The following is an 18,238-nucleotide window of genomic DNA, read 5'->3' on the forward strand; positions in this document are numbered from 1 at the left end:
GCCCTTCCGCCTTCCCATTGGCCGTCTCCCGTCCCGCCCCGCGACTGCCATTGGGCGTCGCCGCCGCCAGTCGCGGGGCGGGCGGGGCAGGGGCTGAGCGGGCCGGGCCGGGCCGGGCCGGGGCCGGCGGCGGCGGCGGCGGCGGCGCGGGTCCCCGCCATGGCCCACTTCGAGACGCAGTACCAGCGCCTGGAGAGCTCCTCCACCGAGTCTCCCCCCGGTGGCGGCGACCTGCTCGTCCACGTCCCCGAGGGCGCCAAGTGTGAGCGGCGGCACCGGCACCGGGGGTTGGGGCCTGGCCGGCGGCGGCGGCGGCGGGGCGGCGGCCTGAATCTGCGCCTGAGGGGAGCTGGGAAGCGGGGTGGCGGAGGAGGCCTTGGGGACCAGGGGTGTCCGGGCTGCGGGAGGCAGATCCGAGCTGGTCCAGGTGGCCGGGGATGGGGGGGAGCAGCCAGGGACCGAGGGGAGAGGCTGGGCACCGAGGGGAACCGGGGATGGGGGCTGCGGGGCCGGTTTGGGGCCTCGGGGGGCCCGGGACAGGACGCGAAGAGGTGGGGTTGTGCCTGTCGCAGCAGCAAGGCTGGGTGTGCTGGAGGGTCCCTCACCCTGCGCTGCTTCTTCCTTCAGCTCCGTGGCATCACATCGAGAACCTGGACCTCTTCTTCTCTCGCATATCCTTTCACAAGGCAGGGTTCAGGTGGGATGTACCCCGCCGCCTCCTGGGCTCCCTGTACTGGTGGAAACACTGGGTTTGGTGTAACTCGGAGCTGGGGCAGCGTCTGCCCCTTCCCGGAGAACACCACAGGGCTCCAGAGGGGCTGGGGGATGGCAGAAACCCCATGCCTGTGGGGTGCTGTCACTCAACACTGAGGGAACACACAGGTTCTTTCAGGGGTCCTTGGCAGAGTGATGACGGTACTGAGTTGTGGTTACAATTAAAGCTTTATTTTCTTCACGGGATTTTATTATTAGGGTAGTGTAGCATTTATAATCAGAGTAGCACAGGATTTCTGTAAGCAGAATCAGTGTAGTACAATTTTATAAGTAGCATAGTACAGAATTTTATAGCACCGCTTAGCTTATGGTTTCTAATCAACTGGACTCTCTGCAGGTTGGGTCATATCTTAATACATGGTTTGCTGTATCAGTATAACAATCATAATCTAGACCCAAAAATCATATAAAAGAATACAAGTCACTTGCTCAGTCCTTGGAGGAAGCAGACCATGGTGGGAGTATCCCTGGCTACTGGGGTGTCCTGGGTCTCACTGTCCAGCAGCAGTTCTGGTCCGAGTTCCCACTTAGGACTTGTAACGCCTTGATTTTGTCGACAGTGCTCGGGTGCTGTTACACTGCCCTGTTCTGTGACAGGGTCATCGCTGCCATCGGGTTGGCCAGGTGCATGGGACCTTCAAGGCTGACACAGAAAGGAGTAATCAGCCTTGTGCCCAGGAATCTTGAGGCCGCTAGGGAAGAGAAGAAGAAATCTGTTTGGTTTGTCTGCTTGGCTCACAGGACCTTCAGGGCTTGATAATGAGGGAAGGCAAACTAATAGGTGACGCAGACAGTCACAGAGAATGGCTGCCTGCCTTATACAATGGCATTAGTTATGCTAACCACATTACCAGTGGTCAGGAGCAGGGGGTACCAGTCACAGGTGCTAGGGGTATTAAATGCATTTTTGCCTGTCTCTGTGTTGTCCTGCCCTGCCCACCCTTGTGCGGCCTGAGGGCAGGCTGAGTTTCTGTTCTGTGCTGGGACAGAGCCCCCTCTGGGTGTTGGGTAGGGGAAGAAAGGAGCTTGAATTGAGCCAAGTCCACTTACCCCAGCTGTGCTTTACCTGGGCAGAGCGTGTTTCCCTGCAGTGGAGAACCAGCTTGTTGATGAGTAGGGGTGGGAGGGGTTTTCCATTGGTGGTGGAGGGAGACTTGGCTGGGGAGCTATGAATGCTGGTGGGACAAAAGCCTCACCATCCTCTGTCAGAGAGGAGTCTCCAGACAGTTCTCCTTGACTGTAGCTTTCACGTCTATAACCTGCATCAGAAAAATGGCTTCACCTGCATGCTCATTGGAGAGATCTTTGAGCTCATGTAAGTACAGGTTCCCCCTCTGCTGTGGCTGTGACAGCTGCTGGTGAGCAGCCACAGGAGTCGACTCAGTGCCCTGCAGCTGGGTGGGCAGGAGGGTTCCCAGTTGTCTTGTCTCCCCTTTGTTAGGATTTGCAGTGCCCCAAACCTGCATTCCACTCTGAAGAACTGGTGCCCTTGAGCTTTCCTGCTGCCATGACTGTGGGAATGCATCTCCATGACACATGACCCTGCCTGGTTCACGTTTTGGGGAGCAGAAGGATGGTTCCCTCACGCTTGCTCCCTTTTTTCACAGGCAGTTCATCTTTGTGGTGGCATTCACCACCTTTCTTATCAGCTGTGTTGATTATGACATCCTCTTTGCCAACAAAGCAGTAAATCACAGCCAGCATCCCAGTGAGCCCATTAAGGTGACTCTGCCAGATGCCTTCCTGCCTCCAAATGTCTGCAGTGCAAGGTAAGGGCAGTGGAGGGCATGTTAGCCACCTCTCTTGCTTTCTCAGGTACTCAGGGTACCTGCCTGGGCCTGTCTCCCACTACTTGCTGCTTCTTGCTTGCAGAATCCAGGCAAACAGCTTCCTCATCTGCATCCTGGTGATAGCTGGGGTTTTCTGGATCCATCGACTCGTCAAATTTATCTACAACATTTGCTGCTACTGGGAGATTCACTCTTTCTACATCAATGCCCTCAAAATCCCGATGGTAAGTAGCCAGGCCAAGGGCCATGTGCAGGGCCGCTAAGGGATGCAGGAGGCATTTGCTGAGTGGTGAGAAGCAGCTCACCTTCACTCCTCTTTGGAGCCATCTTCTCCGGGAGATCTGTACCTAGCGCTCTTCCCTCTGCTCCATCAGGATAGATCTCCTTTCAGCCTCTTCTCCAGCAGCCAACTTATTCTGTGTTAACCCCTCCCTGCCCAGCCTGCCTCTCTGCCTGCTGGCACACACCTCTGCCATCTGCCACCCAATATGTTTAGTCTGTGATGGCCTTTTCTGTGATACCTTTCAACAGAGAAGCCATAAGCGAGGATATCCTCCTACCTCCCTGGGTTGTGGACAACGTCATCTTCCTTGTTTACTGGGGGGGGAAACTGAGGCATGGAGGTACCTAGTTGGCAAAGACCACACTGGAGATCAGTGTGTCAAAGATGGGGTTTGAGGCTTGCACGTATATCCTAGTCCAGAGTCCTTGCTCTGATGGACAACATCAAAAGGTGTGTGCGCATCCTTTGAGGAGAGACCGTGTCTTGAGAGGTGGGGTGAGCCAGGACGCTTGGTTTGTCCTCAGCTTTTCCACAGGCTCCCTCTGGGACACTGCTTAAGTCCCTTCCCCTGTTTGTGTCTCCCTACTGACTCCAAATGGCAGCTCTGGGAGGACCTATGGGAGCCTGGAGCTGTGTTCGTGCCTCCAAGGCAGCTGGCATGTGAGTGGCTGGGAAATAGTCATCTGCGCTAATCTAGGGATAAAGGGCACTGGGGCAAGGTATGGGTTTTGCTTGCTGCAGGCTGAAGTGGTGCAGGGAGGTGCCTCGTGTCCTGGTGTTCCATGTGCTTAGTCAGCACCCTGAGGCATGTGCGGGGCCCTGCTGTTTGAGTGGGCTCAGCCCAGCTTCTGCCCCTTGACGCATCCTGCCCCTAACCTTGCTGCTTGCCCTCTTGCAGTCCACCCTGCCATACTACACCTGGCAGGAGGTGCAGGCCCGCATTGTGCAGATCCAGAAGGAGCACCAGATCTGCATCCACAAGAAGGAGCTGACGGAGCTGGACATCTACCACCGCATCCTCCGCTTCAAGAACTACATGGTGGCCATGGTGAACAAGTCGCTGCTGCCTATCCGTTTCCGCCTGCCCCTGCTGGGAGACACCGTCTTCTACACACGTGGGCTCAAGTACAACTTTGAGCTCATCTTCTTCTGGGGGCCTGGCTCCCTCTTTGAGAATGAGTGGAGCCTGAAGGCTGAGTACAAGCGGGCCGGGAACCGCCTGGAGCTGGCTGAGAAGCTCAGCACTCGCATCCTCTGGATTGGCATTGCTAACTTCCTCCTCTGCCCCCTCATCCTCATCTGGCAGATCCTCTACGCCTTCTTCAGCTACACAGAGATCCTGAAACGGGAGCCAGGCAGCCTGGGTGCCCGCTGCTGGTCTCTCTACGGCCGCTGTTACCTCCGTCACTTCAATGAGCTGGACCACGAACTGCACTCACGCCTCAGCAAGGGGTACAAGCCAGCTTCCAAGTACATGAACTGCTTTATCTCCCCGCTCCTCACCATCGTGGCCAAGAACGTGGCCTTCTTTGCTGGCTCCATCCTGGCTGTGCTCATCGCTCTCACCATCTATGATGAGGATGTGCTGGCGGTCGAGCATGTCCTGACCACGGTCACCCTGCTCGGGGTGGGCATCACGGTGTGCAGGTGAGGTGGGTCTGTGCTGCCCCTGTGCTCCTGGCAGCGCTGTGGGGAGCAGTGGGGCTGACAACCATCCATGCAAGCATGCTCTTTGGTTGCAAGTGGATGTGAATCTGCCTGAGTGAAGGGCACAGCTGGGTAGAGTCAGGGGCCCGCAGAAGAAGGGGTGGTCTTGGGTGCAGTGGTTGTATGATATGAGTGGTGTTGCTGGAGCTATACAGCAACACCCCAGGTCTCGGCTGGCAGGAGGGTTTGGCTTAGGTGTGAAGGCTACAGGCGGAGCTGTGATACGGCCGGTCACCCCGCCCTCCCAGGATGAGATCGCCCAGGAACTGAGGTGTGATGCTGTGATGTTTCCCTGTCCTGTCCTACAGGTCTTTCATCCCCGACCAGCACCTGGTGTTTTGCCCAGAGCAACTGCTGCGCGTCATCCTGGCGCACATCCACTACATGCCTGACCACTGGCAGGGCAATGCCCACCGCTACGAGACCAGGGACGAGTTTGCCCAGCTCTTCCAGTACAAAGCGGTGAGCTTGGCTTGCATGGGGCTGGGATGGGGACTCGCCCCCATCCCTGCAGGAAGGAGAAGCTGCCAGAGAGCTGAGCAGCTACTGGCCTGGCAGAGGAACAAGGCAGCTTTCTCAGAGACACCCTTCTCGAGAAGATGGAGGGCTGGAGCTGGGGGCTGGCTTTGGGATTGCAGGTTTTTTGACACCCTCAAGCTTGTGCTGAGCCTGTCATCTCTGTGCTCAGGTCTTCATCCTGGAGGAGCTCCTGAGTCCCATCATCACGCCCCTGATCCTCATCGTCTGCCTGCGGCCCAAGTCCTTGGACATCGTTGACTTCTTCCGCAACTTCACCGTGGAGGTGGTGGGTGTGGGCGACACCTGCTCCTTTGCCCAGATGGACGTGCGCCAGCATGGCCACCCAGCGGTAGGTCCTGTGGGTGGCGGAAGAGCAGCCTGGGCTCCCCACCAGCATGTCTGGTCCTTCAGATCCATGAGAGGCTGTAACTCATCACTCCTGGCAGCCCACAGCCCAGCCCAGCCACCTGCCTCTCTGCTGGGTGTCTGGGGCTGCCAACACAGGTCACCAGCCCCAGAAGGCTCTTGTGGCCCAGCTGTTATTATTAACCTGGTATTTTGTGAACCAGGCTTTGTCATTTCATTATTTGATCTCCTTGCCTGTCTTCACAACCAAGAGTTCTGTGTCCTCAGGAAAGAGGAATGGGGATATTTGGACATTTAGAAAGCATCACCACTAAGAACTGACTTAAAGAAGCTGGGCTGCTTGTGCCCAGGAGAGGGGTAGCCTCGGGGAGATGGGAGGCATTTTCCATTATGTAAAATCTAGTGTGGAGGGAGAGGGGATCCATATATTCCCTGTGCCTGGGAATTTAGGTTATTTGTCACAAAAGATTCCCTAGTGACAGAGCCATGAGCTAGGGAGGGGGTGGACTCACTGTGGCAGGAAGCTTTTAAGAACATTCATTTGCTGACTGTAGTCGCTCCTGCTGCGAGCTGGAGAGTGCAGGATGAGGCTTTCAGCTCGGTATTTTGTGACTAGTCCCTGTCTCCAGTTCCTTGCAGCGATGCACATTCTGGGGTGGAGGTGGAAGACGGTGTGCTTGCTGCTTCTTCCCCAGGCTGTGAGGGCTGCACTATTATGGGGCTTTTGGTGTAGCGCCTGCTACACGTGGAGCCGCAGCCCAGCTTATGCTGGGTGTTGCGTGCTTTGCCCAGACTGATGGCAGGATTGCCAGGCCTTGTAGGGGTGTAAAGCAGATCCTGTTACTCATTACCTGTCTGTGCTTTGCAGTGGATGTCAGCAGGAAAGACGGAGGCCTCCATTTACCAGCAGGCCGAGGACGGCAAGACGGAGCTGTCCCTCATGCACTTTGCCATCACCAACCCCAAGTGGCAGCCGCCCCGCGAGAGCACGGCCTTCATCGGCTTCCTGAAAGAGCGGGTGCACCGGGACAGCAGCGTGGCGCTGGCTCAGCAGGCTGTGCTCCCTGAAAACGCCCTATTTAGCTCCATCCAGTCCCTGCAGTCGGAGTCGGAGGTGCCCAGGCTGGGGGGCATGCGGGGTGTTCTTGGGGTGCTTGCTGGGTGCTGGCAAACTGATAACCAGGCCCTCTGGGCAATTTTGCCCTTGCCTGGGCTGTATCTGGAGCTGCAAGTGTAATACATCAGCACTAGTTCGGGTGCTTCTGGGTTTCTGGAGAAGGCAGCAGGCTGTCCTGGGGCCCTGTGAGCTGGGAGAGGGGCTGAGAGAGCTGAGGTGCCTTAGTTCTCTGTCGCTGGTGGGGATCAGGCCTCCAAGCCTGCACAGGACAGTGATTCTCTCCCTTTCAACTCTGCAGCCTCACAGCCTGATTGCCAATGTGATAGCGGGCTCCTCGGCACTGGGCTTCCACATGGGCCGGGACGGACAGGTCTCTCGCCATCTCTCCGAAGTGGCCTCGGCCCTGCGCTCCTTCTCCCCGCTCCAGTCTGCCCAGCAGCCTCCCAGTGGCTTCCAGACGGTGGGAAGAGATGGAGAGGGAGCCCAGCCTCGTGGTGCCAGTGCCATGACAGCTTCTGGGTAAGCTGCAGGCTGGAGAGGGGCGGTCGGACACCTTGCAAATTCCTTAAACCCTTGTCCGATTGCCATCCTGTTCTCCTAGGTGCATGGTGGCATTTGTCTCTGCAGCCTGGGACAGCAAGGGACACGTTCATAAGCAGAGTTAGGCCCAGGTGCTTAGGCTGGCCCCAAAGGACAGTGTGGGGTTCTGGTGTTCTGTAGGTACCACTGTGGTGAGAAACCCCTGGCAGGGAAGAGGCAGTGTCATAGCAGGGCTGGTCACCTTGTGCATCTGGGGAGATGCTACAGAGGGCCTGTTCCTACCCATCCAGGAGTCGATCTCTGCAAGCCTGACATTAGAGCGGATTGGGGCTGGGCGGTGTGGGGGACACCTGGGCAGCAAACACCACTTGTGTGTCCCATGGCAGTGCCGATGCGAGGACCGTGAGCTCGGGGAGCAGCGCCTGGGAGGGTCAGCTACAGAGCATGATCCTGTCGGAGTACGCCTCCACTGAGATGAGTCTCCATGCACTCTACATGCACGAGGTGAGCAGCCTGGAGGTGGGCCAGCCAGAGGGGTGTGGGGTCAGGGCAGGCAGGACTGGGGTATCCTGTCTAGAGTGACTGGGATACCAGTGTGAGTGTGAGCTGAGACCAGGGTGTGTACAGTGCTGTGGAGAGGGTGTGTTTGGGCATCTGGACTCTCGCACGCAGCTGACTCATTCGTGTTTTGGCCTGCAGTTGCACAAGCAGCACGCCCAGCTGGAGCCTGAGCGGCACACTTGGCACCGTCGAGAGAGTGACGAGAGCGGGGAGAGTGCCCATGAGGAGCTGGACGCTCAGCGGGGTGCCCCCGTCCCCATCCCTCGCTCTGCCAGCTACCCCTTCTCCTCGCCACGGCAGCCTGCCGAGGAGACAGCCACGCTGCAGACCGGCTTCCAGCGGCGATATGGTGGCATCACAGGTACAGGAGCCAGGGCAGAGGTCTGAGCTCCGGGTCAAAGCCCCATATCCGATGCCCTGTATGGACTGGCACGAGCAGCCTGCCTGCCCCTGAAGACTGACAGTCTCCCAAGCAGCTAATCTTCCTCCTTGCCTCTCCTGCAGACCCGGGCACAGTGCACAGAGCCCCATCACACTTCTCTCGCCTCCCTCTGGGAGGCTGGGCTGAGGACGGGCAGTCAGCGAGACACCCAGAGCCCGTGCCAGAGGAGAGCTCAGAAGATGAGCTTCCACCACAGATCCACAAGGTAGGGGTGAAGGCTGTGGCTGAGAGGGGAAACGTGTACTCAGGATGGTCCCGATAGGTGCCGCATCCCCTCTCTGTCTTGCAGGTATAGCCTTGTAGACTGGGGATCTTGTGGGGGTTGCAGACTGGGAGCCGCCTGGGCAGCAGGATGTGGCATCAGCCTGATTCTTCTCCCGTCCTGAGTGGACAGGATAGTCCTGGGCTCCATTTTGTTGCCATCAATTGCCGAAGAGACAAAACTGCCAGGCCAGCGGCTTTGCGGTGGCACCTTGTGTCCAGCCGTGTGTCAAGTCAACGCCACTCTGACTCTTGTGGGGTGAATGCGTGTGTGAGTACATACATGTGTCTGTGTTCACATCTGTGTCGTCCGTGTTGGAGGATCGCTGCAGAGCCTGCGAAAGCTGACGTGACAGGACTAGCAGTGGGGAGCTGTGGACTGGCTTGGAGGTGGCGGCAGCAGCTGCTGTTCGAAGGGATGTGAGATGGCACCAGCTCCAGATGTCCGCCCGGAGCTGGGATCTGCCTCCAAAACAAAGGCAGGAGCTGTTGAGGGGGGTCTAGCTCAGCCTGTAGCACCACACCTGCCCTGCCTGCAGCGCTGAGGAGGTGCCTAGGACCATGGTTACCCTCCCGGAGAGGACCAATGTTGTGCCCCTCAGCCTGGAGGACAGCAGTGGGCAGTCACCCACCCCTCTGCCCAAGCGCCCTGCAGAGGGATGGACCCCGGCTCCTGCTGGTGTGGGTAGGGGTGGGATCTAGAGCTGGTGGGAACAGCTCTGGCCAGGATCCAGGGATGCTGCAGCTCTTCCCTGACTCTCACGACAGCTGGCCCTTCCCCTGCACACAAGGAAGAGTCAGTGGGGTGAAAGTCCTGGGTCCCTGACATCCCGCCCAGCTGGCAGCCTCTGTGCTGTACCTCTGGGCTCGCGCAGCATCCTCCCCACTGCGCAGCACCAGTGGGATGCGGGCTGCTAGCGAGCCCTCCTGCAGTGCCAAAGAGACTCCAGCGTGGGGTAACCCGGCGTCTCCCGGGAGTGCTCGCAGCCCCCTCGGAGCCCACCCTGAAGGTCTTGTGCTCTGTGTATTGGTTCCCTTCCCCCAGGCATGATAAAGGCTGTGGTGCATTGGGTCTGTCCTGATGCAGCCGTTTCTGTGGTATCGGGCCTTTCCTGTTCCCCAAGCAAAGGCTTCAGTGTGTCTCGCATCTCACCCAGGGGCTCCCAGCTCCTCCTTCTCTCCTGAAACCATCCTTTTGCTTGCAGCATGGCTTCAGCTGCTGTGGAGACCATATACCACGTAGCTGGCTCGTGCCTGGTGGGGCAAGGAGGGGTGCCCTGAACCCAGAAGGGAGAGGCAGGCCCCAGCCCAGCCTTCGGGTGGTGGTGGTAGATTAGGATCCCAGCTGTGCAGCCTGGCCTCAGACCAGACATTCTCACCATCATTTCGGTTTCCCTCTCTTCTCTTCCAGCGGCAGCTTGTGAGGATCTGCATCCTGGCTAACCCCCGCCAGGGTTTCTTTCCCCTCCCTCCCTTCCTCCCCTTCCCTCTGGCAGGGGCTGCTTGCTTTTGCCATGACCTCTGTGAGCACCGCAGGCCCTCCTCTGCTGTCCCTGGAGTCCAGGGCTGCCTCTCTTCCTCTGCCAGGGTTATCACCCTCTGCCCTTTGAGCCTGGGCTGGGTGCATGCTGGGCCACCTGCTCCCAGGGGTACATGCACCCAGGGCGTGAGCAGGGTTGGGGTGCTCTCGCAGGGGCAGGCCCTTTTGGGGTGGTGGGCTCCCTGCTGCGATGGGGAGGGATGGTCCAGAGCTGCGACTGCTTTGGGGTCTGTAAGAGACCAAACAGAGCATGCTAAAGCAGAGCTTGGAATGGGGATCAGCTCTTCACTGCTGGGGCCAGGACTGAGCTGGGCAGGGGGTCTGTGGACCTGGGTGCTGCTGGGGTCCTCCCAAGGAAGAGCAACTGCAACGACTGTGCAGCAGCTCTGGCTCTTGGGGCTGTCATGGCACGTGAAAGGAAACTGAAAGCAAATCTCCCAGAAACCCAAGCTTTCCAGTAGCTTTCCCTGCCACTCCGGCTGCCGCTGTGCGCAGGGGTGAGCCTCCCTGTGGCTGTGGGATGCTGTGTCTGGGCTTCCCAGCGGACTTGCTGCTGATAGCTAAGCTGGGGCAGGGGGAAAGTCTGGACCTTTCCCTGGGCTGGCAGGGGGGAGAGGCCGGGCAAGAGCAGGCCCGAGTCCTTGCCGCATGTTGTGCTTGTGTCGTCGGTGTCCCATGTGCATGGCGAGCCACTCTTCCTCATCTCCTCCCAGGGCGTGCGGGCACGGGGGTCCCTGGGGAGCGCGGTATCGCACACACCCCCCGTGCCCTCGCTGTACAGCTGCATAGCCGTCTAATAAAGATGGGCTGTATCATCCCTGCCCGCGTCCGAGTCTCCCTTCACCCCGCGGTGCCGAACAGCCCGCCTGGACCCGGCCACGGCGCCGGGGACCGAGGAGGCCGGACGAGCTGGTGCCTGCGATGGCGGCCGGAGGCTGCGAGATGCCTGCCGGCTGCTCCTGCTGGGCTGGCGGCTCCACGGAACTCAGTCCCGGCCGGCGGGGGGCCGCGGGGGGGGGAAGGCAGGAGCTATATTTATCCCTGGGACGGCCGCACCCCGTCCTGCCTGACCTCTGCGGCAGGCAGGGTTCTCGCTGGGGCGGCAGGGGCTATCTGGCACGGCAGGGCCGGGCCGCCGGCGGCGATAAGCGGGAGCGGGGCACCTCGCCTCGGCTTCGGGGACTCTTCCCCCCACCTTGGCCCCCGGCCCGGGAGTTCGTCCCGCACCACCGACACCTCCCCATCCCCGGCTCTGCAGGGGGGACGCTTGGGGGGGGGGGGACGCAGGTCCGTGCAGCCTGGGGCTGGGCACCGGGGCCCGGGGTGGGGGGACGACGACACACACCGGGGGGATGCAGTCCCGGGGTGCGGGCGGAGGTGCAGTCCCAGCTCGGGGAAGGGCGCGGTGCCGGCGCGGGGGCGGGGAGCGGGGCGGAGCGGCGCCGGGGCCCGGCTGGCGGCGGCTGGCGGCGGTGCGGGGGCCCGGAGCGGGCCGGGGCCGGCGGGCCCGGAGCAGGTGAGAGGGCGCGGGGCCCCCGGGTGGCGCGGCCGGGGCAGGGCGGCGGGGCCGGCACGGCGGCTGCGCGGGCGGCGGGGCCGCCCCGGGGCCGCCCGTCCCGGGGCCGAGCGGCGCCGGCACCGCCCGGGCATTGCCCCGGCACGGCCCCCGCCTCGCCCCGGGGTGTCCCTCGCCCTGCCCCAGTGTTACACCGTGCAGGTCCCCTGCCTTTGCCCTTGCGTTTCCCCTGCGTGCATCCTCTTGCATCATCCCCCCGCCCCGCCCTGCTGCTCCGTTGCCCCTTGTGCCCCCCCATCCCCCGCTCAAAACTGGTCCCAGCGCCCCACTGCCTTCCTATCCCTGCGGCTGTCGCTGCCCTCTCATGTCCGAGTGCATCCCCAAGGGGCCGGGTGGCGCGGGGGGGGGGGGGGGCAGTGCAGCGTTACCCTCGGTCCAGGGCATTGCCAGGGGCCACGAGTGGATCCTGGTGTGGTGCTCACGTCCATCCCCATGCAAAGCTGGCCCTACTTGCGTGCAGGGCTGCGTGTGTGTTGCATGCAGCGTGTCCCGCGTGTCCGTGTCCGGCGGTGCTTGCCCCGTCCCCGTGCGTGCCCCCCTCTGCTTGGCTGTGCCATCCTGCCGAGGGTCCCTTTTCGCAGCCGTACCCAACAGCCCATCCTGAGACCTTGCTCCAGCCCCTCTTCTCTCCGCAGCCGGTGACCTGCCAGGATGGCGGTGCTGGGGGGTTACTGTGAGGGCAACAGCTCCATCGCCCAGGCCTGGGTGCAGCAGGGCTTCCAGCCCTGCTTCTTCTTCACGCTGGTGCCGGCCGTGCTGCTGAGCGTCTGCCTGCTGCTGGGCGCCCTGCAGTACGCCTGCTACGTCCGCTTCGGCCGCGCCATGGAGCCCAAGTACATCCCCCGCTCCCGCCTCTACCTCAGCCAGGTCCTGCTGTCCCTGCTGCTGGCCCTGCAGCCCTTCGGCGGGCTGCTGTGGCAAGTGGGGGGGGCCGGGACAGCTCTACGGGTACATGTTGCTGCACGCCTGCCTCTGGGCCCTCAGCTGGGGCTGCGCCGTCGCCCTCCTGCAGCTGGAGCATACGCGGGTGCTGGTGCACGACCGGACGCGGGGCCATGGCACCGTCCTCCTCCTCTTCTGGGCGCTGGCCTTCGCCGCCGAGAACCTGACCCTGGTGTGCTGGAGGAGCCCGCTGTGGTGGTGGGCGCTGAAGGACACCAACCAGAAGGTGGGCTGGGGGCTGTGGGCAGGGAAGGGGGGCTTTGCCAAGGGGGGAGGGGTGGGCTGTGGCATCACGGTGCTGGGGTGGGATGTGCACGCCGTGCCCTGCCATGCCCAGGGTGTGCACGCTCCCGGGTTGCACCCACGTATCTGCCGCATGTCTTGGCCCCGAGCCCAGCTGTCGCACACATCTCCGTGCCCCCATCCGGCTCAGCTCCCGCTTCTGCCTGGCCCAGCCCCAGGTGCAGAGGCAGGGGGTGTCTGCCTGCTCCCCACAGCCCTTTACCCCCTTGCTCCCCCCGCGGGGTAGGGACACCCCAAGCCAGAGGGCACAGAGCGAGATGTGGCAGGGAGGAAGGAAGGGGTCGGGGTGCTTCCTGAGGTGCTGTGCTCAGCCAGGGGCATCCCGCTGAGCTGCGTGGGGTGTCCCCTCTCCCCTATCTGCAGTGCACCCCATCCCTGTGCCCCGATCCTTGCCTCTCTCAGCTCATACCCATCGCATGCCTGGCCGGGCTGTGCCAAGGGCCAGCTGCGGCGCTGACCCCCTGCTCTCCGTCCAGGTGCAGTTTGGCTTCTGGCTGCTGCGTTACATCTGCACGTTCATGCTCTTCATCCTGGGCATGAAGGCCCCGGGGCTACCCCGCAAGCCCTACATGCTGCTGGTCAATGAGGAGGAGCGGGATGTGGAGAACAGCCAGGTGAGTCCCAGGGCTGGAGCAGTTTGGGGACATGGTGAGGGAGGAGCTGGGGACAAAATGGAAATACAGCTGCCCTGGGATCAGCATCTTCAGGAGACCAGGGAGGAGCAAGGGTTAGGGCTGCCCAAGCTCCCCGCCTGCTGTTAGCAGCCTGCGGCCCTGCTGGGAGGATGGAGTGGGGACCCTGAGAGGACGGGGCTGGGTTTCTTGGTGGGGTGTTCCCTGGGGCCATTGCCAGCTGGACTGGGGTGCCGGGGGAGTGACGCCTTGCTCTGCTGTCCCCTAGCCGCTCCTGCCTGACGCCAGCAGGACCACCTCCACCTGGAAGGATTTCCGGAGGAAGCTGCGGCTGCTGGTGCCATACTTGTGGCCGAAGGGCAACCACCTGCTGCAGGGGCTGGTGCTGTTCTGCATGGCGCTCATGGGGCTGGAGCGCGCCATCAACGTCTTCGTCCCCATCTACTACAAGAACATTGGTGAGGGGCCTGGAGCTCGGCGTGTGAGGCTGCCCACGGCCTCACCAAGTGCTGGGGGGTGTTGCGAGTGACCTGGGGGGCTGCAGGGACCTGGTAGGAGCAGGGTCCGGGGGGGTCAGGGAGCAGTGCTGGGTGCTGCAGCTGGTTCCCGGGGGGCACCCATCGATGCTCCCTGACCCTCCACCCTGACCCTTGCCACCCTCTCCCCAGTGAACGAGCTGACGGAGGGTGCTCCCTGGCACACCCTGGCCTGGACTGTCTGCATTTACGTGGGGCTGAAGTTCCTGCAGGGTGGAGGTGCTGGTAAGGACTGCTGGGAAGGACGGGGCACTGGGGAGAGACAGCATGGGGCACATCATGCCGGGGCTGGGGTGGCCGGGGATGCCCTTATGTCCCCATCACTGCTGCTCTCTCTTGGGAGCAGCAACCAGGGCTGGTCCGGTTTGGAGATAGCAGGGGGGTCCCATCCCAAATCCCTCTTTCCCAGCTGGGCTTTCTGAGCTAGCTCCATGCCCCCGTGGCGCCGGTCCCCGCTGACCATCCTGTGGTGCCCCGCAGGCTCCACCGGCTTCGTGAGCAACTTGCGCACCTTCCTGTGGGTGTGGGTGCAGCAGTTCACCAACCGGCAGGTGCAGGTGCAGCTCTTCGCCCACCTGCACGGGCTGTCCCTGCGCTGGCACCTGGGGCGTCGCACCGGTGAGGTTCTGCGCAGCGTGGACCGGGGCACCAGCAGCATCAACAGCCTGCTCAGGTCAGAGCGTGCCCACAGCGGCTGGTGGGTGGCCGGGCAGCCCCACTGGGCCAGGCTGATGCGCCATCCCCTTTCCCGCCCCACAGCTACATCGTCTTCAGCATCATCCCCACCATTGCAGACATCGTCATCAGCATCGTTTACTTCACCTCGGTCTTCAGCGCCTGGTTTGGCCTCATCATCTTCGTGTGTATGAGCCTCTACCTGAGTGAGTGGGGGGGTCGGGGTGCAGGGGTGTCGTGCCAGGCTGTGGGGCAGCGGGCGCCTGCCAACACAGCCCCCTCCTGCCCGCAGCTTTGACCATCTTCATCACTGAGTGGAGGACCAAGTACCGACGGGACATGAACACGCGGGACAATGAGGCCAAGTCCCGTGCTGTGGACTCGCTCCTCAATTTTGAGACGGTACCGTAGGCAGTGGGGGTTCGCTGAGCACTGCCTGGCACTGAGGGGGCCGATCTGGGTGCTGACCCCGGCTCTGCGTCCTGCAGGTGAAGTACTACAATGCAGAGAACTACGAGGTGAACCGCTTTAACGATGCCATTGTCAAGTACCAGGTATGCTCAGCACCAGTGGGTGAGTTGGGGAGAAAGGAGCCAAGCCTCACGGGCACCTGCAGGGAGGATGGAGCTCACTGTGGGTCTGGTTTGGAGGCGGCAGCATCCCGGAGGACCTTGCCTCTTCCAGGTCTCAGAGTGGAAGGTCAGTGCCTCGCTGGGCCTCCTCAACCAGACCCAGAACCTGGTCATCGGCCTGGGGCTGCTCGCAGGGTCCCTGCTCTGTGCCTACTTTGTCACTGAAAACAAGCTGCAGGTAAGGCTGGTGCCAGCCTGGGCAGCCCCCTGCCCAAGGTGGGGCCCCGGGGCTGGTGGTGATGGGCACCTCTCCCCTGTCCCTTCCAGGTGGGGGACTTTGTCCTCTTCGGTACCTACATCATCCAGCTCTACACGCCACTCAACTGGTTTGGGACTTACTACAGGTAACACTGGGAGCTGTGGGGGTGTCTGAGGTCCCCCTCCCGTGGGCACCAGGGTCGGGATGTGCTCCCACAAACTCTTCCCCCTGGTCTTTGCCCCTTTCCAGGATGATCCAGAACTCCTTCGTGGACATGGAGAACATGTTTGAGCTCTTCCATGAAGAGCAGGAGGTGGGTGCCACCTTCCCGGACCCCGCTCCCTGGCACGGACCCGTGGTCCTGCCCTGGGAGGGGCTGGCTCTGAGGCCACGTCTCGCCCTCCGGCAGGTGAAGGATGTGGTGAATGCCAGCGACCTGCGCTTGGAGGCCGGGCGGATCGAGTTTGAGAATGTGCACTTTAGCTACGTGGATGGGTATGGGGCGGCGGGCATGGGGTGGCAGGGTGGGACAAGTCAAGCTATGGGGCCTGGCACAGGGATGTAGGGCAGCAGAGGTGGCCCTCAGCCCCTCTCCATCTCCCTCTCCCAGGAAGGAAATCCTGCAGGACGTCTCCTTCTCTGTGATGCCCGGGCAGACCTTGGCCCTGGTGAGAGTGGGACCTTGGGTGTGGGATGGGGCGGAGAGGGGCTGGGAAGCACAGGGGTGAGAAGGACAGACCCCCAACGGGGCTGGCCCTTCCCTGCTCAGCCCCTGGCCTCCAGCAGCAGGGAGTCTCTGGTGCCTTCAAGTCCTTTTACCTTTGCGTGCAGGTGGGACCTTCGGGCTCGGGGAAGAGCACCGTCATCCGCCTGCTCTTCCGCTTCTACGACGTGCGGGGCGGCTGCATCCGCATCGACGGGCAGGACATCTCCCAGGTGAGGGTGAGAGGCCGCCAGGGACTGGGGTACACACATACCAGCTCCTCTGGGCTTCGCAGCACTGCTCAGTGCAGGCACTGGCATCTCCCCGGGGCAGGAGTGAGCACGCAGCCCCCACAGCCCCTTTGAAGGCTGATGTCTGTGCCAGTGTCACAGGAGTGGAGTGAATGGCGCGACTGTGGGACCCTTGGGCTGAAATGCTGGAGACTGGCCAGGTCTCCCCAGGAATGGCTGGGGCACTGGCAGGGTTCCCCCACCGCAGGGTGGAGGTGCAGCTGAGCCTGTGGTCCAGGGGGGACCCTGGAACACACACCCTGCCAGGAGCGGAGTGTGGGGCTCATGGCTGAGGGGTGGGATTGGGTCTTGGGAGGGTCTTTGCAGGGGGTGTGTGTCTGGCTGAGCTCTCCCCCCCCCCACCTCCCCAGGTGAAGCAGGTATCGCTGCGTGCTCACATCGGAGTGGTGCCCCAGGACACAGTGCTCTTCAACGACACCATCGCCAACAACATCCGCTACGGACGGATCCTGGCCACTGACCAGGAGGTGCAGGAGGCAGCCCAGGCTGCTGACATCCATGACCGCATCTGTTCCTTCCCCGACGGTGAGACCCCCATGGTCCCCTCCTTGCCACCCCCTGCTGTGCTGGGGTCCCCCATGACCTTGTAGCTGCCCCCACAGGTGTCCTTGGGTGACATCCCTCATGGGGACATCTGTGTGACCCTGTGCCTTGCTTTGTCTCTCCCTGCCATCTCGCCAGGGCTAAATCAGCCCCTGGGCAGGGATGGGCCGAGGCTGTGCTGGGCAGCTGCGTGGTCCCAGCAGGACCTCCCCATGCAGCAGAGCCCTGGTTCCCATCCCCATCTTGGAGGGCACCAGCGCAGCATGTTCCTGCCCTTGTGCCTGCAGGTTACAACACCCAGGTGGGGGAGCGGGGGCTGAAGTTGAGTGGAGGGGAGAAGCAGCGCGTCGCCATCGCACGCACCATCCTGAAGGGTCCCCGCATCATCCTGCTGGATGAGGTAACGGCAGCAGCCCCCAGCCTAGCCTTGCCCCGCTCTGCAGCACCCCCTGCCCCAGCATCTGCCCATGCTGCCTGCATCCCTTCCTCATGCCCTGCCTCTCCCGCAGGCGACATCTGCACTCGACACGGAGACGGAAAGGAACATCCAAGCTTCCCTGGCCAAGGTCTGCACCCACCGCACCACCATCGTCGTTGCACATAGGTAGGGACGAGGGGAAAGGGCTGATCCGGGAGGTACTGAGCTCTCTGAGCTGGCCAGCCCCCCCAGCGGGGCACACAGACCTGTCCTCCTGCTCAGGAGGTGACAGCCCCTGTGCTTGTGGCTCCTTGCACAGTGCAAACCCCACCGGACCCTCTCCCCTCTGAGCCAGAGTAACACCCTGCCTTTCTCTGCAGGCTCTCCACCGTGGTAGGTGCAGACCAGATCCTGGTGCTCAAGGACGGGCGCATCGTGGAGCGAGGGAGGTGAGCACAGGGGGACGGCTTGGTGCTATCTGCCCGTGGGGACCCCCTCCCTAGCTCCGGGGCCAGCTCGGGACTCTGCACCCTCACACTCTCCCTGCAGGCACGAGGAGCTGCTGCAGAAGGGTGGCGTGTATGCTGGCATGTGGCTGCAGCAGCAGGCTGGGGACGAGGGCGAGAGCAAGGAGCGCCGCACCGAGAAGCCCCCAGGCAGCAAGAAGGGGCCGTGAGCACGGCCGGCAGCACTACTGTGACACAGACACAGGCCCGGACCCCCAGGCTGCCAGAGAGCCCTTTGCCGGCTGCGGGCCGGGGCCTCACATGCCCTGGGAGCTGCAGGGGCTGGGTTGGACACTCCACTACATTTGTATCCGTTTGTTTTGCTGTCGTGTAGTTTCTTAAACCAGGTCCTTCCCAGCTCT

General features: G+C 62.0%; 2 protein-coding genes across 2 annotated transcripts; both read left to right on the forward strand.

The window, feature by feature from the left end:
* Window positions 1-82: 82 nt before the first annotated feature.
* On the forward strand, window positions 83-10,717 carry ATG9A (autophagy related 9A). Its single transcript, XM_030018499.1, has 14 exons — window positions 83-262; window positions 628-671; window positions 2,025-2,089; window positions 2,382-2,543; window positions 2,647-2,788; window positions 3,746-4,494; window positions 4,863-5,016; window positions 5,243-5,422; window positions 6,308-6,553; window positions 6,855-7,075; window positions 7,483-7,600; window positions 7,796-8,018; window positions 8,162-8,304; window positions 8,389-10,717. The coding sequence occupies exons 1-14, from the start codon at window positions 160-162 to the stop codon at window positions 8,392-8,394; spliced, it is 2,556 nt and encodes an 851-aa protein (XP_029874359.1). The 5' UTR covers window positions 83-159; the 3' UTR covers window positions 8,395-10,717.
* Window positions 10,718-11,722: 1,005 nt separating this feature from the next.
* On the forward strand, window positions 11,723-18,233 carry ABCB6 (ATP binding cassette subfamily B member 6 (Langereis blood group)). The gene is given in 20 exon segments (XM_030019083.2): window positions 11,723-12,409; window positions 12,411-12,644; window positions 13,198-13,335; window positions 13,622-13,811; window positions 14,022-14,114; window positions 14,370-14,562; window positions 14,649-14,770; window positions 14,857-14,966; window positions 15,053-15,118; window positions 15,249-15,374; window positions 15,464-15,540; window positions 15,645-15,708; window positions 15,805-15,890; window positions 16,006-16,063; window positions 16,227-16,331; window positions 16,760-16,934; window positions 17,240-17,352; window positions 17,462-17,556; window positions 17,751-17,819; window positions 17,920-18,233. Coding segments are annotated over 20 exon segments (2,523 nt in total). The 5' UTR covers window positions 11,723-12,127; the 3' UTR covers window positions 18,047-18,233.
* The last annotated feature ends 5 nt before the right edge of the window (window positions 18,234-18,238 follow it).

This window comes from Aquila chrysaetos, chromosome 6, assembly GCF_900496995.4.
Source record: "Aquila chrysaetos chrysaetos chromosome 6, bAquChr1.4, whole genome shotgun sequence".
NCBI lineage: Eukaryota > Metazoa > Chordata > Aves > Accipitriformes > Accipitridae > Aquila > Aquila chrysaetos.

Coding starts and splice junctions, on each gene's coding strand:
- ATG9A (XM_030018499.1), top strand. CDS start 160: ATGGCCCACTTCGAGACGCAGTACCAGCGCCTGGAGAGCTCCTCCACC. Junction 263..627: donor CGTCCCCGAGGGCGCCAAGT/GTGAGCGGCGGC, acceptor TTCTTCCTTCAG/CTCCGTGGCATCACATCGAG. Junction 6,554..6,854: donor CCCTGCAGTCGGAGTCGGAG/GTGCCCAGGCTG, acceptor TCAACTCTGCAG/CCTCACAGCCTGATTGCCAA.